This window comes from Vulpes vulpes, chromosome 15 (genome assembly GCF_048418805.1).
Source record: "Vulpes vulpes isolate BD-2025 chromosome 15, VulVul3, whole genome shotgun sequence".
Taxonomy (NCBI): Eukaryota; Metazoa; Chordata; class Mammalia; order Carnivora; family Canidae; genus Vulpes; species Vulpes vulpes.
Genome location: NC_132794.1, coordinates 71,307,918 through 71,334,492, shown reverse-complemented (window position 1 = coordinate 71,334,492; position 26,575 = coordinate 71,307,918). Strand labels below are relative to the sequence as shown.

The following is a 26,575-nucleotide window of genomic DNA, read 5'->3' as shown; positions in this document are numbered from 1 at the left end:
TTCTCTACGTGTTCCAACAGAGAAAAAATGCTTCCCCAAGATAAATGAAAATGTTCTTTGAATGCTAAGAAGTCCGTGGATGTCTTATCTATGACACCATTATAAATAAAAAAGTCATAATCCCATGGTGATTTCACAGCTGTCAAAGGTGTTGTGACTTTCATGATCTGTGAAAGGAAAGTGTCACAAGAGATGAAATAGGATTGTGGTCTTTTAAATGAGTGGTCAAGACACTATCACATTGTCATTTATTACCCATTTCTGGGAAAATGTGGATCCTAGTTTTGACTTACATACACGTCATAACTGGAAAATCTGGCTAGTATATATCATGAAATTCATCACCAGAAGTGTATCTTAGAGGTCACTCGAAGCTATTATCATTTTTATAAAAGTGTTATAAAATTGCTCAAGGAAACTGATCATATAAAAGTTGTGCATTTAGTTTACTCTGATATGGTCAGCCGAACCCATAATCTCTGTGATCTACATTTTAAATATGCATGAATGGAAGCATGTCACTGCCTTCTCATTCATTCATAAATTATCCACCAGTCCTGAAAAACAGGGTGAAATATTTCTTGCAGTCTGTACAGTAACATCAAATATGCTCATCAAAGCTGTCCCGTCTATTCTGACTTTCTAACAGGCCATCAGTTTCTAGCATTTTTAGTTCTTCTGCCACCTTCTGTTAATATCCAGGAGCGATTTGTACAAGGAGCATTATCTTGTGTGTGATCACCCTTGCCACTTACTCTAGGCTTCATTTGACATATGTTCTTTTATTCTTAAATCTGGTATCTTCTTAGAGGACATAAGTGGAGTTGTGCCCGGGTAGAGAGAATCTGAAATCTCACAACAACACTAAAGAAGCATTGTCTTTTTCATTTGCTTCTGTCCATACTGATTGAAATTTTAAGACATGTAAACATACTACATTTATTTTTAAATGCCAAGAAGGTTCTCTAAGAATGGGATGATGGGCAGTTTTCTCCCTTATACTTTTCTGCATGAAAAAAAATGGGATAAATGTGATTTAAAAATAAAATCAGAAGAGGTTTGGGTGACAACAGCAGTATATGTCACACATATCCCTTAAAAAAAGAGAGAGAAACGGAAATTGTGTTGTCTGTGTCCAGTGTGAAATCACTACATTTCGCCATTGAAACCTGTTGCACTACTAAAATAGATACTCTGCCTCATAGTCTAGATGTTCCTAATGGCCTGGGGACCTGGAGGGGCCGGGAGGATGTGACAGGAGGGCATAGATATTTCATATCCTGCCTTCTCATCTGTAAGCCAGGTATCCAACTTACTGTGTGGATTGCTTCTTGCTTAGGGATTTAAGGAACAGATTGTCTTCAATATGCCAGCGTTTACAGGCATATAAGCCCATCTTTACCAAATTGTAGGGTTATGCTACTTTCTGAATTTTGAAGAGTTTTTGGAGGACTCAAAAAAAAAAAAAAAAAAGACCCAAGTAATTCATCAATAACTATGGTGCCACAGCACTATATTGAGTATTACTATTAGATTTCTCATGCTTTGTCTTTACTAATCAAGTATTAATTCATAAAAAATTCAAGGCAGAGAGCTATGTAAAAGAAAAGTAAGCTGAGAGATGATTTATTATTAAACGACATTAAGCAAACACAATATTTTTAAAATAAAGAAAACCTTCAAATTCTTTTTCTTTTCTCAGGTTCTAGGCAGTGAAATAGTTAGACTATCATCTCAAGTAAAAATGCTGAAAAGCAAGCATTAGTCCGGGGCGGGGGGGGGGGGGGGGGGAGATTTCCTTTAGAGGCAGACTTAAACAGCAGTGAGCTTTTGTATACTTTTAACTCAAGAGTGTTATAGGCATAGGGATGATGGAAAAAGCCTTCTTGCCAAGACTCTAGCCCTTTCTGATCTTCTCAAGGTACCAAAAGAGGATACAAACTGTTTGGTGGATGAAGACCAATTCCTTCCTCATGGATGGGCAAGAGAGAGCTGGAGAAATAATGCCTCCTGTAGCAGACATCAGTGCAGGCAGGAGGAGCCACAACTCCTAGTGGAAGACAAGTGGCACATGTTCCAACAGAAATGGCCTGTGGCTACATTACTGCCTTCCTCCAAGAATGGAGTCTGATGATGGGAAGGTTAGAATTCAGAGTAGAATGACCAGGCTTCATGAGTGAGAAACAGACACGTACAGTCATCACAGATGGACATGTATGCAACTGGCTGGTCCTGCCAGTCATGTGTTTGATCCTGTTGCCAAGAGCTTGAGACTTTTATAAGAAGCGCAGCTCTGGACGAGAGGTTTGCTGGGGAATCAGGTTTTCTTGGAAATATGGTTTTGAAGTTCCTTATCCTTACAGAGACTCATGAAAATGGAGCAACCTTGGGAGAAGATTTTGAAAGAAGAGGATTCTTTTTTTTTTTTTTTTTTTAATTTATGATAGAGAGAGAGAGAGAGGCAGAGACACAGGCAGAGGGAGAAGCAGGCTCCATGCACCGGGAGCCCCACGTGGGACTCTATCCCGGGTCTCCAGGATCGCGCCCTGGGCCAAAGGCAGGCGCCAAACCACTGCGCCACCCAGGGATCCCGGAAGAAGAGGATTCTTAAGTCTCTCTCAGGCAGTGCCTTCCAAAGGCATAGGCCTAGGGTGTCTATGTAAAGCAGCAAATGCCTTTAAGACCTTTGGAAAGAAGAGCACTGGTATAGGAATGGGGTTCCAGAGTTTGACAGTGGCTGTTTTAGAACAAAGGGATTATACCTCCCTACCTTCTTGGATGATATTCCAGTAAAGACCTGTTCTCAAAGGAAACACACTCTTGGACATCAAATAGACCACTCAGGCACAGGGAAGCTATGGGTTTGGAGTCAGCTAAAGCATAACTGTAGTACATCTGTCACAGAGAATGCCACACTTGGGAGCACTTCACACTTAGAGCTGGAAAAGACATGTCTCTCAAGAGAAAGCCTTCCCAAATTAAAGCAGTGCATCAGCATTGTAGGATCCATTGAGCAGGTAAAGACAAAGCTGCTTCACAGCCTGCTAGGAATAAGAGCCCTGATTAAAGGTCATGCCGTGCTTCAGATTTTGGTTCCTTCTGTTATTTTTCCTTTACTATTTATCTCCATGAACTTGTCTACAATTATTTGCTGCCTGCCTTTTTTCCCTCCTCCTACCTTCCTTCTTTCAATTCCTTCCTTCTATTCTTTCCTTCCTATCTCCCTTCCACATTTTTTTTTTTTTTAAGATATGCTGTCCTCCCAATGTGATGTTACTGACCCAATAGCAACATAGTTTTCCTTCTAGTGGGGATGGCTCTCTGTCCTGCTATCCACATTCTCCCCTGGTCCTTCCTGAGACCCTGGCCACAGCTTTGCCAGAGCCCAAACCTGTGGCCATGGCCTAATTATTAACATCCTGCTCTAACTAACCAAATCAACTAGCTGAGAAATGCTCTACGTCATTTGCAAAGTGTTACTACTAATTAGGTAATTTTGAGCATTTCTGGAGCAGTTATTTAGGAAAAATTCTAAATTTAAAACAAAACAAAAAAACAGGAAGGCAGGATGATGATTACATATGTCAATAAAGTCACAGGTGTGAAACAAAAATGATAGGCCCAGTATTACCTCCTAAACTTTGGAAATAACTGCCATAAAGAAAAACTCTGGGAACGAAGGTATGTGTGTATTTCTAAGTTGAATGTCTTTATGAGAAATGTTCTTCTCACACATGTCGATAGCATGTGGATGTAGTATTAGACCATAGCTGAGGATCCCTAAATTAGATATAACCAAGATATCCTGGTGGCAAATCAGCAAGTATTTGGGATAATCCAACATGGGTATCATTTTTAGAGAAGGATTTGCCTAGAAAGACAGACTAAATTGCTTTTGAATCCATAAGCTGATGTTCACTTTCTCAAATACTCAAACATACCTGTTAGTAACTAGCTTTGGCAATTCTGTTGTGTGAAAAAGAATAAATTCCTCTTGATCATTATGGCTCTGAGTGCTTAGATTTAGAGTATGAGAGAAATGACCCTCAGAGATGGAATGTTCGTTACTCCCTGAAAGCCAGGGATGTCACTTGTCTGGTGTGCTCTTTAATATTTATCAAGGGTCTGAAATGTGTTAAGTTTTAAATAGAAAAGATATAATTACGTCAGATGGCTAGCATTATTTGAAAGTTATAAACAATATTCAGAGAGAGAGCAGCTGACTTAAGGAGAATTTAGGGATTCAGCAGAATTATGGTACTGAATTTAGAGCATGGCAGATCTTGAAGGTCACTGGCCTTGCCTTTTTTTTCCAACAGGCTACTATGGGCTTAGGGAAATGAGCCTTGGCCCTGAAGTCTGACTAACCTGAGTTCAAGTCCAGGCTCTGCCATTGTCTGCTACGTACTCTTGGACAAGTTATCAACTGCTATGGATTGAAATTTTGTGTCCCCACAACATTCATATGTTGAAGCCAGGTCCTTGATGTGATGGTATTTGGAGGTAGGACCCTTGAGAAGTAGGTCACAAGACTGGAGGCTTCCTGATGAGATTAGTGCCCTTATAAGAAGAGACACAAGACAGATGATCTCTCTATCATGTGAAGATACAGCAAGAAGGTAGCTGCTTGCACACCAGGAAAAGGGCCCTCACCAGAACCCAACCATCCTGGCATCCTGATCTTGCACTTCCAGCCTCCAGTACCATGAGAAATAAATGTGTTTATGCCACCCAGCCTATGGTATTTTGCTATGGGTGTCTAAGCTAAGATAACATCCTCTCTAAACTTAAATGTTTCTCATTTCTAAAAATGAGGAATCCCTGCAGAATTGCTGTGAAGATCGTAACACGTGTAAGGAACCTTTCACAGTACATGTGATTATCCAGTCCATGTGATTTTTAAAGAAAAATTTTATTTATTTATTCATGAAAGACACACAGAGAGAGGCAGAGGCATAGGAAGAGGGAGAAGCAGGCTCCCTGCAAGGAGCCTGATGCGGACTCAATCCCGGACCCCAGGATCATGCCCTGAGCCAAAGGCAAACGCTCAACCTCTGAGCCACCCGGGCGTCCCAGTCCATGTGATTATCACCATAGATAGGAAACAGAGAGGTTAAGTGATTTACCCAAGATCACATAGCTGGCTGCCCCATGGATACCTATACCATCCATGCCCACAGCTCTAACTGTCCAGAACTCCCTACATGGCCTCTTACCAAGCTGTGCTCTGCTCATTCAACCTTCTTTTTACCACCTCCTACATCAGAGCCAACCTGGCCCTGACCTGCTGTTTCTTTCTTATTTGGAAAGCAGTCTGTTAAACTAACCCCTATGAACATGCTAATGAACCATGGCATGGTAGGAAGGTGATGGATTTGAAGTGAGAAGACTTAGGATCTAGGCTATTACCACCTTACTACATGGCTTTAGGAAGTCACTTCTCCCATGTGGTATTAGTTTCCATTAGGGGATCATTCAGGGTACTTCTGATTTTGACACTCTGTGTGTCTATGATTAAAGTGTTACCCCTTATTAAATGATATGTGTTGTTTAATAAACTTCTGGAGCTATGAGAACCATCAAATCGAAGGCAAACATATCCAAACATCACCTCATCTACCATGAAAAAGACCTGGGGACTTCCCCTCCCCCTTTTCTCTTTTTTAAATAGGAAGCTTTTTCTAGAAACTTATACATCGGAGTAGAGGAATAGCTGTTTATACCAACTACATGTAAAGGTGCTCATGGGTAGAGAAACCCAAAGAGTGATATTCCAGTATTTCAGGGTATACAAATCAACAAAATAGTTCTCAGTTCATAGGACATAGAAACTGCATTTAAGCCATAAGCAGCAATTAGAAGTGAGGATCAGAATCTCTAAGCTTTATAAAGAGGATAAAAGGCAAAAATAGAGAACTCACTGAGCAGAGACCTATAAAGAAAGAGAATTGTGTGAAGGCCACTCAGATCAACAGCAATTTTCAAGGGATAATTTCTGCAATTGCTTTGAAAGGTATCTTTATTCAAATGAGTCTTCCTGAATTCTGAGCACTTTCTGAGTAGGGAAAAAAATCCCCCCTCCCTGATGTATTCTTCTGGAACAAAAACAATCATTGGATCAAATTCTGGTTGAAGATCAAACAGAACAAAATCTGGAAGGTTTTTTGTTTTTTTTTTTTTTTTTTAAGAGATGGGATATATTTTCAGCCAGATGTGAAACTTCCTTTTCTAGAGACCTATCTCATTTTACTGCTGCATTGGTTTTATCTTTTCTCCTACCTTTATAATATTTTCTGAGGGAATGCGACATAGTGAAGGACCACTTGGGACAATTATGAATTATGGGTGGAATTTGCCTGGGATAGGCACAGGGTACCCAGAAGGTAGGGAGTGAAAAGAAGCCTGGATTCCTAGATTTCTGAGAAAAGACACATCATCATTTTCTCCATGGATAAAGGAAGAAAAGTGAGCCTCCAAAAGGATCTCTGTTATCACCAAAGTAAAGCTTGACTTTACAGTTTTCCTGAGGAAAATGTGTGAATAACAAGTCTGTTGATCCCAGATGGCTAAGAAATACTTGCAAAATTCTTAAAACACTCCACCTTGTCACCTTCTCTAAACCTACATATGGATTCTGTTTTATTTTAATTCATAGCACCTATTACTATCTGACTCTTATATTAAATATCTGCCTTCCTCACTAGAATATAAGTCCCAAGAGGCCAAACACTTGGTTTGTTTTGTTCACTGCTACATCTTCAAAGTCTTGTATACTACTTGGTACAAGGTTAAAGGTCAATGAAGATTAGTTAATAAATGAATGAAGCTCATAGCCACTTGGGCTGGGTTTACAGCACAAAACTGTTGTATAGTCATACAAGTTATTTGCAAACTCATACCTTGAGTTTTGAAGCACTAATAGACTACTGAAAATGTCTATCCCTTGACTAAGGAATTCTGCTAGGAAGTAGCTTAAATACAAAGATTTACGTACAAATACGAAAGATGTTCATGGTAGTTTTATTTGCAACAGGAAATGATTTAATTTATCAATAATTAGAATAGTTATTAATAATCTGATATTTATAATTTAATATCAAACAATAGGATAATAGCCATTAAAAATGTTTTATGAAGACTTTTAAGTCATATATATAAAGGCTTATGATAAATTGTTAGAAGAAAAGAGATGGATCACAGTTGAATATACTGTATGAAAACAACAGAGGACCATGCCAAAGTTTAAATAATGCCAAAGGGATATGGTATTATACGACTTTTTTTTTTTCATATTTAGGCATTTTTTTCCCTCTTTTCTGAACCTTCCAAATTTTCTATGAAGGATCAGGTCATAGTTTGATGAATAAAAAAGATAAAGTAAAAAAATCAAGATTATTTTGTGGCTTATTGATAACCTTTTTTCCTATAAGTAAAATTGTTAGTCCCAGGCAATAGAAGTAGATACTTAGATGCCATGAAGAGAAATAAAGACAATTTTATAAGTATTTTTTTCTCAATTACTTCTTACAAGACAAAATATTGCTTTGCATATAAAGCTGTATGATTTTAATTCACTTTGGAAGTTCATGTCATGCAATAGGTGAGGGTGGAAGTTGCTAGTGAATTAGAAAAAACAAATGGTTTTAAAGGATGCCACAGGTTTTGTTTCTGTTTTTGAATTTTCTTTTTCCTTTTCTTCCATTAAGAAGGTAAATTAAGTGAGGTTTAAGGAGGGAAAGTGAATGTAAAAGGAAAGAGCAGTCCTAGACTTCCTTCTGAATCTCATCTTGTATCTTCAGGTTGTAGAACTCCAATTCTTGCCAAAGTGCCACCTGCCCTCTCTATGACCCTTTAAAACAAGACAAAAAAGGAGACTGCATTGTGCTGGGCACAAACCCCATCGGGGAGGCACTGTGTGCTCTTCAAGAAGTATGCTGATTTGGAAAAATAGCTATTCATGTCCTCTGCCCATTTTTAAATTGGATTATTTGCAGTTTTTTGATGGTGAGTTTTGTAAGTTCTTTATATATTTTGCATAGTAACCCCTTATTGGATATGTAATTCACAATTTTTTTCTCCCATTCAGTAGGTTGCCTTTCTGTTTTGTTGATGGTTTTCTTTGATGTGCAAAAGCTTTTTATTTTTTTCTTTTATTTTTTAAAAAGATTTTATTTATCTCTTCATGAGAGACACAGAGAAAGAGGCAGAGACACAGGCAGAGGGAGAAGCAGGCTCCATGCAGGAAGCCCAATGTGGGACTGGATCCCGGGACTCCAAGATCACACCCTGAGCCAAAAGAAGGTGCTTAATCGATGAGTCACCCAGGTGTCCCAAGCTTTTTATTTTTTTTGTAGTCACAGTAGTTTAATTTTGTTTTTGTTTCCCTTGCTAGAGGAGACAGATCTAGAAAAATTTTTCTATAGCCAGTGTCAAAGAAATTACTGCCTATGTTTTCTTCTAGAAGACATACAGATGGCCCACAGACACATGAAACAATGTTCAACATCACTGACCATCAGGGAAATGCAAATAAGAACCACAATGAGATATCACATCACACCTGTCAGAATGGCTTAAATCAACACCACAAGAAATAGCAAGGTTGGTGAGGATGTGGAGAAAAAGGAACCCCCTTGCATTGCTGGTGGGAATGCAGACTATTGCAGCCACAATGGAAAACCGTATGGAATTTCCTCAAAAAATTAAAAAATATAATTACTATATGATCCAGTAATTCCACTACTGGGTATTTACCCAAAGAAAACAAAGACACAACTTAAAAATATGTTCCCCTGTATTGATAGCAACATTGTTTACAATAGTCAAGGTATGGAAGCAGCCCAAGTGTCCATCCATAGATGAATGGATATAGAAAGATGTTCCGTGTGTGTGTGTGTGTGTGTGTGTGTGTAATGGAATATTACTCGACCATAAAAAAGAATGAGATCTTGCCATTTGCAATAATGTGTACAGATCTAAAGAGTATAATGCTAAGTGAAATAAGTCAGAGAAAGATCAATACCATATTTCATTTGTATGTAGAATTTAAGAAACAGAACAAATGAACAAAGAAAAAAGAGACAAACAAAAAAAAACAGACTTTTAGATACAGAGAACAAACTTGCAGTTTCCAGAGGGGAGGTTTGGGGAGGTTGGGTGAAATAGGTGAAGGGGATTAAGGATACACTTGTGATGAGCATTTGTGATGAGTGCACATTATTGAATCGTTATATTGTAGGCTCTGTGTTAATTATACTTCAATAAAAATTTAAAAAGAAGTGGGCTTATTCCCTTGAGTAGATGGGTCACATTGAAACTAAATGCTGCTGCTAGATACTTCCTGGTAAGGTTTTCAAAGTATGTGTTTTCAGACTTGGAACACTTTGCTCAGAAACAATACAATCTAATAGTAAAGATAGACACAATTAACATAGCTGCTGTGGGTGTGAGGGGTCTAGAGCCCTGCCTACTGGGAACTTTGGCTTTTTTCCTTTTCTTGGGGGTCTTGGGGTGAGCGTTGTAGGGACTATGGAAATTTTCTAAAAAAACCCAAGCTGGTCTAATCCCCGCATTATACAGATTGGGGAAATGAGATTGTACAAGGGCAGTATCACTGTCATATATGTTACCTGATTAAAATAGTTCAACTAGGGGTGCCTGGGTATCTCAGTGGTTGAGTGTCAACCTTTGGCTCAGGTCATCATCCCAGGGTCCTGAGACTGAATCCTGCGTCAGGCTGCCCACAGGGAGCCTACTTCTCACTCTACCTATGTCTCTGTCTCTCTCTCTGTGTCTCTCATGAATAAATAAATAACATCTTAAAAAAAATAGTTCAACGGACTCACCTGTAAAATAATCACAATTTTTAACATAAGGATTGAGAGTATACACTGGGGAAATATTAAAGAAAGTAACAATATAACAATGACTAAGAAAAGCAAGACCTCAAAATTGATATTAAAAGGTTATCACCCAAACCTATTCTTTCTGTACCAAAGTAGATTTTACAGCAGAGATATGTCTTACAAAGTAGAATTTTGTTTTTTTTCTTCTTTAATTTGGAAAAAGTTTTGAAAATGCAGAAAAGTATAGAGAATCATATAAAAAAGCTACCATGGGCACATGTTAATATTTTGTCTTCTTTGCTTGCTCTCTATATATTATATATACAAATGTATATTACATGTTTATATATATATATATATATTTGTCTATGGCTCATAAATGTAAGAAAGCAAACAATAAAAGTCCAGTAGTTTAAATCAGGGGACTCTACATGAGGTTGAATTAGATAACATTAGATAATACAGGATATATATAATGTATATATGATATATATATATGAAGCAAGGAAGACAAAAAATATATTTAAATCTTTTACATTTAAAAATAATACTATATTTTATGTGTTTATAATAAAAATTAGATGTATTTAAAATATTTGTATATTTATATATATTTTGAAATTTAAAAAAAAAACAGCACATAAGGTACAACTGAAATCCTCTCTTTTTAGCTCATTCTTTTCCCTCTCCAATTTCCAGAAGCAAACACACTCATGAATTTAACCTGGACCCTTACATCCAATAAATGTTTGCTTGTTTTACCCACAAGAGATTTTTTTTATTTTCGAAATATTAATTGAAATTAAGTGGATATTGACATAGTTGTTAACATGCCTGACTTGAGATAATAAAAAGATGTATTTGCTGAGAGAGGCAATTTCAGCAACTTTAAACATTTGAACTAAAGCCCTGGAAATAAAGGCCTCAGATTTCTTGCCATAATTACAAAGTCTGCCCCTGCTTATTATGCTATTCCTTGGATCCTTGTGCAAAGCCTGACTGACTCAAATTTATCCTTTCACTTCTTGAGTCTTGGTTACTTGGTTAATGATCTAGAAGACAGGAAGGGCTCCTGAAAGAGCCCATGAAAGCAGACGTGACAGCAGAGGTGACAAACACTGTCCTGAGAGTGAAGGAAGCAAATGAAAAATGACCAGAAATGGGTTCTCTGCATACATGATGCCGGGGAGAGAAAATGTTAGATTACAGTAGGAAAGCAGAGATAGGGAAATCTTTTAGAAAGATTTCCACCAAAAATTATGGAAAGTTTAAAATATCTCTAAGGCTTTAGGACTCTGGCAGCCACATAGCCCAGTTCTGTATGCTGGCTCTGTCACTTACTAGGTGGATGACCTTAACTTCTCCATATTTGGGTCCTTCCAGGAAAATGGGAATAATAATAGTACCTACTGCAGAGAGATGTTGTCAAATGAAGTGAGCCAATCCATGGACCAGAGTAAGCACATGATATGTGTAAGTGCTAGTTGTAGTGGTAGTGGTTGTGGTTGTGGTTGTGGTAGTTATAATCATAGCAGTAGTAACATTTGGAAAACTAGTGCACGTAGAAGAGTTCATAACCTTGTGTGTAGGAGGGTAGACTCTGGAGCCTCGTTCTTTCACCTGGATCCTCCATACCCTTTTACCAACTATGTGGGGTTGGGGACAATGACACTACAGAGGTTCTAGGGCTGCTGTGAACATTCAGTGGGTGGGGAAGATGCTTAGCGCCATGTTCTAAGAACATGCTCGATCAACGTCCGCCACTATAAATATTCCAGATACATCATACCTAGTGTTCTTAAACCACATCCTATTTTTAAAGTGTAGGAGCCAGCTCACAATTTCCTCATAGCAAGAAGTCAAGGGAGGCTGGAGGGAAGGTTCTGATTTCATTGATTAGTGTATCCAGGACTGATTGGTTTAGGTTTGGAAGGACTGTATGCAGTCATTGCTGTAAACACAGCTCTGTCCTGTCACAGCTCTGCAGAAATACGAGACCTAAAAGGTGGGCTATTTTTCCTTAAAAACGGGAGGCTAAGCTCCCTCTGAAATTCCTTATGATAAGATCCCCAAAGGAAGGGAGGCCTAGAAGGGAGGCCTAAAAATAAGCCAGTGAATTCTGTTAACAGGTGCTTTATAATGCCAAAGCACTTCCACACACATTGACAGCACAAACATAACAAACCTATGAGAAAGGAGTTATTATCCCCATTTGTCAGAGGAGGAAGTGAGGCACTGAGAATTTAAGTGACTTGCTAAAAATTCCTCTATTAGTAAGAGAAGAATCCAGCTCTTTCCTGCTTCAAGTTTAGAACTTTTATTACTCACTCATGGCCCAGGGGAATGTTCCTTACTGGCATGTACTTGTGTTTGTGGGAATTATTTCATTCTCCCAACGTTTTGGTTACCTTATTGGTTTTAGGTAGCTTAATTCTAAATCCTATACCCTTACTAATCACCTCATATATGCAGTGTGTGTGCATGTGCACGTGTGTATGAATGCACACATACACACCCATGTACACATGCCAGCACATGCAGGGGGACAAGGGAATTTTTTTCACATTTTATTTATTTATTATTTTTTCATTTTATTTATTTTTAAGTTGATTTTTAAAAGATGAGAATCATAGACTGAGGGTGAAGACCATTGTGATTCAGCCACATTTCGAGTATGCTAAATCACTTTTCTGGATTGAAGCCTGAGAAGTAATTCAGTCCTAACTGAATGGGTGGGGGTTGGGGAGGGGAGGTTTTTCACTTTAAATAAACCTTTATTTATTTTTTTTCTAAATACATGATCTAATTTCTTTTATAAAAGAAGAGCAAAAGAACTTTTGTTGCAGTCTCCAGCTGTCAACCCGCCTCCCATACTTTTGCCCTGCAGCCAAAGGAAGGGACATCAGGTGACAAACCCCAAATTTCAACTAGTCACACAAATTACAGACCTTCCTATCATGATGTCCTCTTGACCTTTTGCCTTTCCCCTACAATGAAGAATGAGACACAGTTGAAATCAAAATGACTCTCGTGGGCAATTTTACAAAACAAATAGAAGCACAGAGCCTCCCTCCGCCTCCTTCCCCTGGCTCCCCCCGCTGGGCCAGCCTGTTCCCTCTTTCTATGCAAGCAGGAGCTAATAATTAGAAAGACCTTTCCCACCCCAGACAATGCTGCGTTGCTTGCCAAGAGCCCTGTTTGATTGGAAGAGAGAGTTTGACAAAGTAAATATTTACAAAAACAACTACAGTCAGATGCCAAGTCCTGCTTCTAGGGGACCCTTAAAGAAGTATTTCCAAGAAAGGGTTTCTCCATGTGGCACCACATCGCCCGGTGGTGGATACGGATCCAAGGTCTGCTCTGGCTCTGTCAGTGTTTCTGTTAGCCTTTTAATTTCCATGCTAGGATGCTCTTCACAGAGCGTATGAATAATTACATTTACCACTGAAGAGTCAATTCAGAACTATACCAGTTTGGGACCACAGGAAAGAGTCTTTAAATATTACTGCTCCAGCAGTAGGGGAAAGCTTTGTGAAGTCAACAGAGAGGAAATTAAAGGCAGGACTAATTAGCACTCCGAAAAGTGTCATTATCAAAACAATTTTTTTTTCTTCTGAGAAAGGTCGATTACTGCACAAAACCTCGTCATGTCTGTATTACCTGTAGATCTGTTGTCTAACACTGTGGGGCTTGAGAGCTCAAACATGGTGAGAATCAAAACAGGTGCCCCTGCCTATTCCCATTATGCACATTAGCCCGTGGCCTTCGCACAGCCTGTGAAACAGCTGAATTTGAAACAATCGTGGTGCAGGCCAAACACTAGCCTGAAGGCCTGTCTGTCTAGGGATTTGGCCATTTACATTGATTTTTTTTTTTTTACCCACATTTTTCATGAAACACAAATATTTGCCATGGCAACTGGGGAGTCACATGACACGCTGCTACATAAACAGCTTGGAAATCTCTTAAGGGGACACAGCCCACCAGCGCTGCAAATACAGGGAAGGCATCTTAAGGAAGATTTGGACATTAAGATGAAGGTCTGGGAAGAGCAGGTAACAGTCTACTATGTGGAGACAGTACGATTCATTTCTTCTCTGCCACTCTTGCATTTCTCTTCCTTGCCTTTTTTTTTTTAAATGGGAGCAGCTGTAAATATGACCACATAGGGTAAGCCCAGAAAAAGACACTGCCAGCTGTCTCCTTTTTGTAGTGAAAAGTTTCAATTATCACAACTCTGTGGCTCATAAACATAAGAAAGCAAGCTTCAAAAGTCCAGCACCTATAAACCCAGAAAATCTCCATGAGGATTAATTATATTGAACCATGAGGTCCTAATGTTAGAGAATACAGAATTTCTTCCCTTTCCTCATTAGGATATCTGTGCAAAACTGGAGCGCTTGCTTTTATTCTATGCTTAAAGACAAATGAAGTAGAGTAAAACCTCATAAGACCATACCATACGCAACAGGGATATGGATATAAAGCAAGAGCTATTGTATTCCGGATTCCTGGACTCTTGACCAGCTAGGGGTACAGATTGGCACATTTAGTTAATCTTACAACGTAACATGTGGCATGATTGAATTTTTTAATACTTTGTGGACAATGCCATGGTATGTACTTGTACAGCAATCCCCCTTTAAAATCAAATGCATCCCAGCAACCAAAATAGTATTTATTTCTATGTGAATGGTACAATTCTATAATATGTGTATATTACCAAACATCTCACTGAGAATATTGGAAATAACAATTTGCTTGTTAATTAGAAGCATGAGGGGCACCTGAGTGGCTCAGTCAGTTAAGTGCCTTTGGCTCAGGTTATGATCTCGGAGTCCTAGGATTGAGCCCCCCATTAGGCTTCCTACTCAGCGTGGGAGCCTGCTTCTCCCTTTGCCCCTGTCCCCTCACACTTGTGTTCTCTCTCTCTCTCCCCCACATAAATAAATTAAAAATATTTTTTTAAAAAAAGAAGCATGAATACCTGTGATCTTCGTTTCTTGGGAGATAACTTCGTTGCTTCCACTGGAATCAGCTGTGGTTTCTGAGGTATAGTGAAAGGGGCTGTGGATGGAGGTGGTGCAACGTTACCTCTTCCAGAAAAAGGCTGAGTCACTGGGTGGATGCTACTGGGTTTGCCACTTGAAAGTCAAGTGGCTCTGTCACTGTTCACTATAGTCTGGCCTATATCAATTCAATGAAACATTTGTGATCGTTGACTTCAAAAGCAAAGCAAGAAGAATGAGAGGACAACTGTTCCATTAGAGTATAAGGTCAGCTCCTTTTGTGCACACTGCCCAGTTGAAAAGGCACATTTTAAAACCAGGCATATTAGAAAGTAATATTTGTCACATAAAAATGTTTTGTGGGGCACCTGGTGGCTCAGTTGGTTAAGCCTCTGCCTTCTGCTCAGGTCATGATCTCAGGGTCCTGGGATTGAGCCCTGTGTTGAGCATCACGCTCAGCGGGGAGTCTGCTTGTCCCTTTCCCTCTGCCCCTCCCCCTATCTCTGCCCCCCAAATAAATAAATAAAATCTTTAAAAAATGTTTTGCTATAAGATTTCTTCAAGGAGCCATATTCCCAAGTTCATTTAATAGGGAAGTTGATATAACTATATATGATGGACTATTGTACTGTGTGGCCACTAAAAAAGACAATTCTGAAGAATTTAAATGCCTTGGGGGAAATAATACAAGTGAAAAGAGAGTAAATATCATTTTTGAAATTAAATCTTGAAGCAACAACGTTTAGAGATCTGGTCCATAGGTGGGTAGGCCTACCTGCTACTTGGGAGAGAAATCACATCTCTCCTGTTGCCTGGCAGCAAATCCATCAGCCTTTTACAAATAGTTCAAGTCTGACATTCTCAGGAGAGAAAAATCCTTACACTATTCCTTCCAAGAAAGAAAATTAAAAATAATTTATGTATATAGTTAATTGAGTCAAAGGAGTGAGGCTTCTTCAACTCCCTTAGTCCAAATCCCTTTCTGTCTATTTTAGAACAACAATCTGGCCATTTGTAAGAATGGGCAAATACTGATCAGCACATCAGTATTTATTTAAATATATATATATATATTTATATATATACAAATACAGCACATCAGTACACAATTTGGAATCCCACCTTGAGTTCTGGGCTCTTTCACATTGCCTCAAGTTGGCTGTAAGCAATCTCTTCAGCCATCTCTTAAAAAGTAGCAGGAATTCTAGAGTCTAATCACTAAAATTCATCTCCATAGAAGACATTTGTTGGTTGCCTCTGACCAACTTGGTTTGACCTGGGTTTTCAGTTTTCTTGGCTTCCAGGGAGCCTCCCTGACTGTGAAACTGCCCATCACCATCCCTGAGCCTGGCATTTGGCTGTACATTGCGGGCGTTGAGATAATCCATTTTAAGCCTACAAGTGTTGCCTTGACCTCTATGCTCTCCTGCCCTGTTATTCCTATTGTCTGCAGGCTCAGTATACTTTTGGTTAAATTATCAGGTTCCTACAGAGAAGTGAGATTTATGGTTAGGTTTTCATGTTGAAACAAAACAGCAGCTGCCAAGTTTTTAAATAGGCATAATTTAAAAAAGAATTTCAGTAAATTTTTAATGAAATCTGGTAGATAAAGATCTAAAATATTTGTAATTTCATATGAGTGATCCACAGTTAATTGTATATCTAAAAATTTTATAAAGTTTTTCTTGGTTACCTGCAGAAATTCTGTTACTGAATTATAACTGCATGTAGCCTTAAATTTTAAGGGACACATGAATTTGAAGAATGTATCTATGTCTTCACCAAAATTGCATCATAAGATACTGCCTATAATTTGCTACTCAGTTTTCCTTCTGGAAAAATCTGTATGATGAGCTTTGCCAGAGTTAATGTCCAGGGAAAAAGATCTTGTCTTTCTGGATAAACCTGTATGCTTCTATGGTAGTTACTGATATGTACCTGCCCAATAGTCCTTCTTTCTTGCTAATTTTAGAACCTAATTTTTCCCCCAATATGCCCAGCTCCTAAGGATACCAGATTTAGAAAAAAAAATCTTTTAGAGGACACACAGTTAAATTTTAATTTTAGATATACAACAAATGTTTTAGAGTGAGTATGGCCCAAATAGTAAATATATTTAATATCCAACAAAGAATTTTCATGAATGGGTTGTACCAGGCATAACTTACAATACTAAGAATTTAGTATATATCCCAAATCCTAACCCTAACCCTAATCCTATCCCTAGATATTGACTTTCCCAGACTTATAGCTCACAGTAGCCACATGACTGGTGAGCTGTAAGGGGAAGTCCATCCAGGGGCTTCTGGGAAGAGACTGGTACCACTTTTTCCCCCCTTCCTGCACTGAATATGTACATTAAGACCCAAATCTGCAGGAGGTGTTATAGCCATGAAGTGGCAAGCATGAGGCTGAAATCAAACATCCAAAGAAGATAAAGCAGAAAGAGAGCTATTCCGATTCTTTTGATGAGTACCACCGGCCCTACACTGCCTACATCCTGATTTCTTACATGTGAAACAAATGAACTCCTCATTGTTTAAGCCACTGGTGGTTAGGTTTTCTGATATTTGCAGTCCCATATGTTCCTGGCTGATGCCCCTTTCTCCCCCACCGCCTTGTCTCCATTCCATTCTTTGTTTTATTGTGTGTACCAGAGCCTCAAGGACGGTGGCAGCTGTGGTCACTCTGGAACCATCTCTGCTTTTCATGGAAAGATAGAATGCTTCCCAAGTTTGCCTAGTAAGAATATTGTTGGCTCTGGGGTTTTCGTTGAAGGCAGTCATCAGGGTCAGAAAATCCTCTCATACTTCCAATCTGCTCAGAGGTCTTGTTTGATTTTTCTAATGTTGACTTTTCCTCACATTCTTCCTTATCACAATGAAGGTTAAAAAGCTAACTTTTATTTAGAATATTTGCCTCTGTGTTCCTGAGATCGAACTTTTTTTTTTTTTTTTTTTTTGGGCACTATCCTCATCCAGTTTTGATACCAAAGTAATAGCTTCATAAAATCACTTGGCAAGCTTTTCTTTTTCTATGGAATGGTTTAGGCAAGGATCACTGATCTTTTAAGTTGGTAAAAGTTGTCTATCAAAGGCCTGAGGCCCTTTTTCCTCTGGTATATTTTTGTGTACGTATATGTGCGCACACATCCACATGTGTTGTTTAAGACAGAGATATATTTTTGACCACCAATTCAAATAATCTAATGGTATTGTTTTCTTTAAGTTTTATACTTTTCTTGAGTTAATTTTGGCAATTATCCTCCTTTCATTAAAAAAATACATATTGGCATAGACCTATCATACTATTTCTAAAAAATTCTATATATCTTTTTTCATTTTAATATTATTTGTGCCCTCTCTATTTTTAAATTTCAGTTTTATTGAGGTATAACTGACACATAATTGACATATAAAAACTATAATATATTTAGACTGTACATTGCGGGTGTTGATATATGTATGTAGAGTGGAAGGATTCCCTCCCATCTAGTTAATTAACACATCCATCATCTCACTTATCTTTTTTTTAAATTAATGGAACATTTAAGTTCTACTCTCTTAGCAAGTGTCAATTATGCAATATATCATTATCAACTCTAGTCACCATTAGATCTTCAGACATTATTCATTTTATAGCTGAAAGTTCATACCCTTTTTACCAACCTCTACCTACCTCTCAGTCCTTGGCAATAATTTTTCTACTGTTCCTGTAAATTTGACTTTTTAAAAAATTCCACATATGAGTGATACCATGCAGCATTTAGTCTTTCTCTGACTGGCTTATTTCACTCAGCATAACACCCTCCAGATTCATCCATGTTGTTGCAAATGGCAGGATTTCCTTCTTTTTAAAAGATGAACACTATATATATATATATATATATATATATATATACACATACATATTTATATATATTTGTGTTATATATGTGTGTGTGTATATATCACATTTCCTTTTTCCATTCATCCATCTACAGACATGTAAATAGTGTCCATACTTAGCTATTATGAATAGTGCTGCAGTGAACATGGGAGTACAGATATCTCTTGAGATAATGATTTTGTTTCCTTTATACCCCAAAGTGGGATTGCTGATCAGATGGTAGTTCTATTTTTAATTTCCGGAGAAACTTCCATACTATTTCCCCTAGTAGCTTTACTAGTTTACATTTTCACCAACAGTACACAATGATTCCCTTTTCTCCACCACCTGCTAGCCTTTGTTCTCTTGTCTTTTCGATGATAGCCCCTCTGACAGGTGTGAGGCGATAGCTCATTGTGGTTGTGATTTGCATTTCCCTGATGATTAGTGATGTTGAGCACCTTTGCATGTCCCTGTTGGCCCTTTGTTCATCTTCTTTGTAAAAATGTCTGTTCAGGTCCTTTTTCTGATTTTTAAATTGGGTTATTTGGGTTTTTTTGTTTGTTTTGCTCTTTTGTTTTGTTTTGTTTTTGGGCTATTGAGTTGTATGAGTTTCTTAATATATTTTGTATATTAACCCTTTATTGGATTTGTGGGTTGCAAATATTTTATCCCATTCCAAAAGCTAACTTTTTATTCTGTTGGTGGTTTCTTTTGCCATGCAGAAGCATTTTAGTTTGATGTAGGCTCCTTTTTAATTTTGGCTTTTGTTGCCTTTGCTTTTGGTTTCAAATTCAAAAAATCATTGAGCTTATCCCTGTGCTTTCTTCTAGGAGTTTTATGGTTTCAGGAATTATGTTGAGGTCTTTAATCCATTTTGAATTAATTTTTGTGTATGATACAAGATCGTGGTCCAGTTTCATTCTTTTTACCATTGCTGTCCAGTTTTCCCAATACCATTTACTGATGAAATTATCCTTTTCCCATTATATTTTCTTGGATCCTTTGTTGAAACAGTAATTAATTGACCATAAAAACATAGTTTTATTTCTGGATTCTCTATTCTGTTCTATTGATCTATGTATCTGTTTTTAATGCCACTACCATTCTGTTTTGATTATCAAAGCTTTGTAATATAGTTTGGAATCAAGAAATGTGATATCTCCAGTTTTCTTCTTTTTCAAGATTGTTTTCCCTAGTTAGGGTTTTTTGTGGTTCCACATAAATATTAGGATTGTTTCTTCTATTTTTATTTAAAAAATGCCATTGGAATTTAATAGGGGTTGCACCAAGTCTATAGTTTGCTTTGAGTGGTATGGCCTTTTAACAAAATTAGTTCTTCTAATTCATGAACATGGAATATGTTTCCATTTATTTGTGTCTTCTTCAGTTTCCTTCATCAGTGTTTTATAGTTTTCAGTATATAGGTCTTTCATTTGCTTGGTTAAACTTATTCCTAAATATTTTACTTATGCTATTGTAAAGATTATTTTTTTAATTTCTCTTTCTGACATTTCCATTTTAGTGTATAGAAATGCAATTAATTTTTGTGTTGATTTTGTATCCTACAGCTTTATGCGTTCATTTATTACTTCTAAGCACTTTTTGGTGGTGTCCTTAAGGTTTTCTATACAGAATATGTCGTTTGCAGAGATAATTTTACTTCTTCCTTTCTGTTTTTTATTTATTTTTCTTGCCTTATTGCTCTGGCTAGGGCTTCTAGAACTATGTTGAATAAAAGTGACAAGACTGGACATCCTTGTCTTGTTCCTGATCTTAGAGAAAAAACTTCTAGCTTTTTGTCATTGAGTATAATGTTAGCTTTTATTATGTTGAAGTGAATTTCTTCTATATACAATTTATTGAGAGTTTTTCTTGTGAAAGGATACTGAATTTTGTCAAATGCTTTTTCTGTATCCATCGAGATGATCATATGATTTTTATCCTTCATTTTTTAATGTGATATATTATCTTTATTGATTTACATATGTTGAATCATCCTTGTATCCAGGAATAAATCTTACTTGATCATGGTGTATGGTTCTTTAAATGTGTTGTAAAATGAGTTTGCTAATATTTTATTAATGATTTTTTGAATCTTTGTTTATCAGGAATGTTGGCCTGTAATTTTCTTTTCTTGTCTGCTTTGGTCTGAGGATAATGCTGGCCTTACAAAATGAGTCTGGAAATGCCCCTATTCTATTTGTTTTTAAGGAATTTGAGAAGGATTGGCAAATTTTTTTCTTTAAATGCTTGATAGAATTCACCAGTGAAGCCTTTCTTTATGGGGAAGTTTTTGATTATTCATTCAATCTCCTTACTAGTAATTGGTCTCTTCAGATTTTCTATTTCTTCATGATTCAAACTTTGTAAGTTTATGTTTCTAGAAATCTATCCATTTCTTCTAAGCTATCTAAATCTTGGTATATAATTGTTCATAGTAATTTGTCTTTTTTAATTTTTTTTATTTTTTATTTTATTTTTTTTTAAATTTGTCTTTTTTTGAAAGACTATTTATTTGAGAGACAGAGACAGCGAGCATGAGTAGGGGGAGGGGCAAAAGGAGAGGGAAGGGGAGGAGCAGACTCCCCACTGAGTACAGAGCTGGGTATGGGGCTGGAACCCAGGACCCTGAGATCAGGACCTAAGCCGAACTCAGATACTTAACCAACCGAGCCACATAGGCACCCCCACTCATAGTGATTTCTTATGATCCTTAGTATTTCTGCATTATCATCACTTGTAATGTCTCCACTTTCATTTCTGATTTTATTTGAGCCTTCTCTTTTTTTTCTTAGTTTGTCTAGCTAGAGGTTTGTCAGTTTTGTTTATCTTTTCAAAAAACCACCTCTTCATTTTATTGATATTTTCTTCTATCTTTCTAGTCTCTGTTTATTTCCACTCTGATCTTTGTTATTTCCTTCCTTATAAATTTGAGCTTAGTATATTCTTCTTTTTCTAGTTCTTTAAGGTGTTAAGTTAGGTTGCTTATTTGAGATCTTTCTGTTTCCTTAGCATAGGTGTTTATTGCTTAAGCTTCTCTCTTAGAACTGTTTTTTTTTTTTTTTTTGCATCCATAGGTGATGTTGTGTTTCAATTTTTGTCTCAAGATTTTTTTTTTTACTGCCTTTTGATTTCTTCTTGACCCAGTGATTGTTCAGGAGCATGTTGTTTAAGCAGCACATATTTGTGAATTTTCCAGTTTTTCTCTTATAACTGATTTCTAGTTTCATACCATTCTGATTAGAAAAGATGCATGGTATGATTTCAATTATCTTAAATATATTAAGACTTGTTTTAATTTGTATTTCCCTAGTAACTAATTATGTTAAGCATGCTTTCACTTACCTATCTACCATCATATATCTTCTTTGGTAACATTTTTTTCTAATCCTTTGTCTGTTAGGTTATTGAGTTGCTTGTTTTCTTATTGAATTTCAAGTGTTCTTTATATCTTCTGGACAAAAATTATTTAATATATTTCAATATGTTTTGAAATATGAATTCCCAGTCTGTAGCTTTTCATTTTCTTAATATTGTCTTTCAAAGAGTAGAAGTTTTAAATTTTGGTGAAGTCCAATATGCTATTTTTTTACTCTTATGGATTTGTGATATTTAAGAAATCTTTCACTAATCCAAGGAAACAAAAATTTCCCCCTTTCGTTTTCTTCTAAAAGTTCTTAGTTTTAGACTTTCCATTTAGTTCTATGATCCATCTTGAGTAAACTTTTATACATGCTGTATGGTATGGGTGAAATGTCTCTATATATCTATCTTCCATCGTTCCAGCACCATTTATTGAAAAGACTATTCTTTCTCCATTGAATTGCCTTTGTGTCCTTGTTGAAAATCAATGGACCATGTATGTATAGATCGACTCCTGAACTCTCTATTCTGCTCAATGGATCTCTGTATTTATCCTTTTGCTACTACCACACTGTCCTAATAATTATAACTTTATACTAAGATAACATGAATCCTCCAATGATACTCTCCTTTTTCAGAATTATTTTGGCTATTGTACCATCTTTGCTTTTCCATATAAATTTTAGAATTGGCTTGTCAATTTCTACAAAAAATTCTATTGATCTTGATTTGGATTGCATTGAGTTTACAGACAACTTTGGGATGATTAACATAACAATATTGAGTCTTCTAATCCATAAACATGGATTACCTTTCCATTTATTTAGGTCTTATTTGAATTTTTTTTCATTAGCGTTTTGGAGTTTTTAGCATATAGATCTTACACATTTTTTTTTGTTTTATTCCTAAGTATTTAATTATTTTGTGTAATTTTAGTGACATTGTTTTTGTTTTTGTTGTTGTTTTAAGTAGAGTGTACACTGAATGTGGGGCTCAAATTCATGACCCTGAGATCAAGAGTTGCATGAGCTCTTTTGACTGAGCCAGCCAGGCACCCTGGCATTGTTTTTTAAAATTCAATTTCTGGGATCCCTGGGTGGCGCAGTGGTTTGGCGCCTGCCTTTGGCCCAGGGCACGATCCTGGAGACCCGGGATCAAATCCCACGTCGGGCTCCCGGTGCATGGAGCCTGCTTCTCCCTCTGCCTGTGTCTCTGCCTCTCTCTCTCTCTCTGTATGACTATCATAAATAAATAATAAAATAAAAAAATTAAAAAAAAATAAAATAAAATTCAATTTCCAATTGTTCATTTCTACTATATAGAAATTCAGTTTATTTTTACATATTAATCTGTTATCCTGAAACCATGCTAAACTCTTATTTATTCTATTGTTTTTTTGTAGATATTTCAAATTTTCTATGTAGTAATCATTCTATTTATGAAAACAGAGAGTTTAATTTCTTTATTTTCTTTTCTTTTTTTTTTTTTTTTTCTTTCTTTCTTTCTTTCTTTCTTTCTTTTTTTTTTTTTTTTTTACCTAATTGTATTGGCTAGGACCTTCCATACAATGTTGAATAGCTGTGGTAAGAGTGGACATTTTTGCCTTGTTCCCGATCTTATAGAGAAAGCAGTTGGTCTCTCACTATTAAGTATGATTTCAGCTGTAGATGCCTTATATCAGGCTGAGAAAGATCCCTTATATTTTTAGTTTGCTTTAGTCTTTAAAAAATGTATTGTTTAATGGATGTTGAATTTTATTTTTTATGTATTAAGAGATGGTGATATGGTTCTTCTTCAGTTTATTAATATAATGATTTACATTGATTTTTTTTAATGTTGAAACAGTCTTGCATTCTTAGGATAAACCCTACATGGTCATGGCATATTATTATTTTCTTATATTGTGGGATTCAATTTGCTAATCTTTTATGGAGGATTTTTATATCTGTTTTTCATGAAGAGTAACAGAGTGTGGTTTTCTTGTCTTCTAATGTCGTTGTCTGGTTGTGGTATCAGGGTGATGCTGACTTATTCTATTTTCTAGAAGAATTTGTGTAGAATTGACAATATTTCTTTCTTAATTGTTTGGTAGAACTCACCAGGGATACCATCTGGAACTAGTGTTTTCTTTATTAGAAAGTTTTTAAGTACAAATTAAATTACCTTAATAGATATAGGACTAATTAGATCATCTGTTTCTTCTTGAGTGAGCTTTGATAGTATCTGTCTTTTTTAAAAAAGATTTTATTTATTTATTCATGAGAGACATAGAGAGAGAGAGAGAGAGAAAGGGAGAGGCAGAGACTCAGGCAGAGGGAGAAGCAGGCTCCATGCAGGGAGCCCGATGTGGGACTCGATCCTGGGTCTCCAGGATCACATCCTGGGCCGAAGGCAGCACTAAACTGCTGGGCCACCAGGGCTACCCAATAATATCTGTGTTTTAAGAGTTTTTCAATTAGTCTGAGTTTTCCAGTTTATGGTCATAAAGCTATTTATGTTTTCATATCATCCTTTAAATGTCTATATTATTTGTAATGATGTCTCCCTTTCATTTGTGGTATTGGTTATTTGTGCCTTCTCTCTTTTTATCTTTGATAGTCTTTTGTTAGGCTAGAGGTTTACCAATTTTGTTGATATTTTCCAAGAAACATATTTTGGTTTCAGTAAATTTCTCTATTTTTATCTATTTTAAATTTCATTGCCTTTTATTTTCATTTTTATTATTTCTTTCTGCTTGCTTTTGGTATAATTTGCTTTTCTTTTTCTAGTTTCTTAAAGTTGGGGCTTAGATAATTAATTTGAGATCTTACTTTCTAATATAAATATCTAATGCTATAATTTTCTATATAAATACTATTTTAGCTGCATTCTATAAATTTTTATATGTTGTGTTATTTTTCATTCAATTAAAAATATTTTTAAATATCCTTGTAATTTCCACTTTGACCAATGGGTTATTTAAAAGTATGTTCTTTATTTGCAAGTATTTGGGAATTTTTTGAGATAGTTTTCTCTAATTCATTTTTGGTTTAACTACATTATGGTGAGAGAACATATTTTGTATAATTTACATTCTTTAAGTTCATTAAAATATTTTTTATGGTCCAGAATATGGTCTCTTTTGCTGAATGATCTATGTGCATTTGAAATGAATGAGCAAGCATTCTGCTATTTGTTTTAATTCCTTAGATATGTTAAAATAGGTTGATAATGTTCAAGTCATCTATATTGTTATTGATTTTTGCTTCAAGTATTTTGAATCTCTATTGTTAGGTACATACACAGTTAGGACTGTTATTTCTTTTTGCTGAATTATTCCTTTTATCGCTGATATCCCTCTTTATCCTTGCCAGTGTGTCTTGTTCATCTGATATTAATGGAGGCAATCTAGACTTTTTTGATTATTTTTTGCATGGTGTATCTTTTCCTGTCTATCTCCTTTTTATTAATTTTAAATTTATATTTAATTGATGACTTTTCCAACCATTTATTTTTTATATTTAAAAAAACAAACTTTAAATTTGGACTAATTTTAGATGTACAGGAAAGTTGCTGTACACCCTCATTCAATTTCCCCTAATGTTAATATCTTTCATTACCACAGTACAGTTGTCAAGACAAGAAACCATCACTTGTATGTTACTATTAACTAAATCCCAGTCTTCATTCAGATATCACTAAGTTTTTACACTGTCCTTTTACTGCTCCAAGATCGAACAGGATAACACAGTGTATTAAGCTATCATGTCTTCTTAGTCTCTTCTGGTATGTGACAGTTTCTCAGTCTTTCCTTATTTTTCATGATCTTAATAGTTTTAAGGAGTATTAGTCAACATTTTATAGAATTTTCTCAGTTTGGATTTATCTGATATCTTTCTCATGGTCAGAGTAGGGTATGGGGTTTTTGGCAGAATACCACAGAGGTGAAGTACCCTCTTTATCACATCGTATCAGAGGACATAGGCTATCAACATGGCATCACTGGTGATATTAACCATGATCATTTGGTTGAGGCAGGGTTTGTCAAGTTTCTGAACTGTATATTTTCTATTTCCCCCCCCTTTTTATACTCTGTTATTTGGATATGAATCTATTAATCTGGTTCACATTCAGCTTTATTCAAAGTAGCCCCAGACAGGAAACAAACCACATCATATCCTTCAATTAGTGAATGGTTTAACATCTGTACTACACTCATATTATGGAGTACTAGTCAGCAATAACAAGAAACAAACCATTGATATAAGCAACAAACTGGACGAATTATGTTGAGTGACAAAAGCCAATTCCAAAAGGTTACACACGGTGTGCATCCATTTATTTAACATATTTGAAATGATCAAATTATAGAAATGGAGAGCAGACTATGGTTGGCAGGGATTGTTGAAGGGGTGTGGGTGGGAGAGGAGTGTGTGTGGCTATCAAAGGACAACATGAGGTATTCTCCTGGTGAAGAAAATATCCTATATCTTAGCTGTGCCAATATTG

General features: G+C 36.4%; 1 protein-coding gene across 2 annotated transcripts in view; it reads right to left on the bottom strand.

Annotated features, from left to right (window-relative positions):
- The window catches only part of IQCH (IQ motif containing H), a 211,794-nt gene that overhangs the window by 112,767 nt on the left and 72,452 nt on the right, over positions 1-26,575 (bottom strand). Inside the window, exons 7-9 of one of the 2 annotated variants that reach the window (XM_072738887.1) lie at positions 14,833-14,912; positions 12,794-12,832; positions 1-167 (exon numbers count right to left, since the gene is read on the bottom strand). The exon at positions 1-167 is cut by the window's left edge and continues 385 nt beyond it. In XM_072738887.1, coding sequence (XP_072594988.1) covers positions 1-167; positions 12,794-12,832; positions 14,833-14,912 — 286 coding nt within the window. The remainder of the gene's footprint in view (positions 168-12,793; positions 12,833-14,832; positions 14,913-26,575) is intronic. The other variant, XR_011997435.1, reaches the window with a different exon arrangement.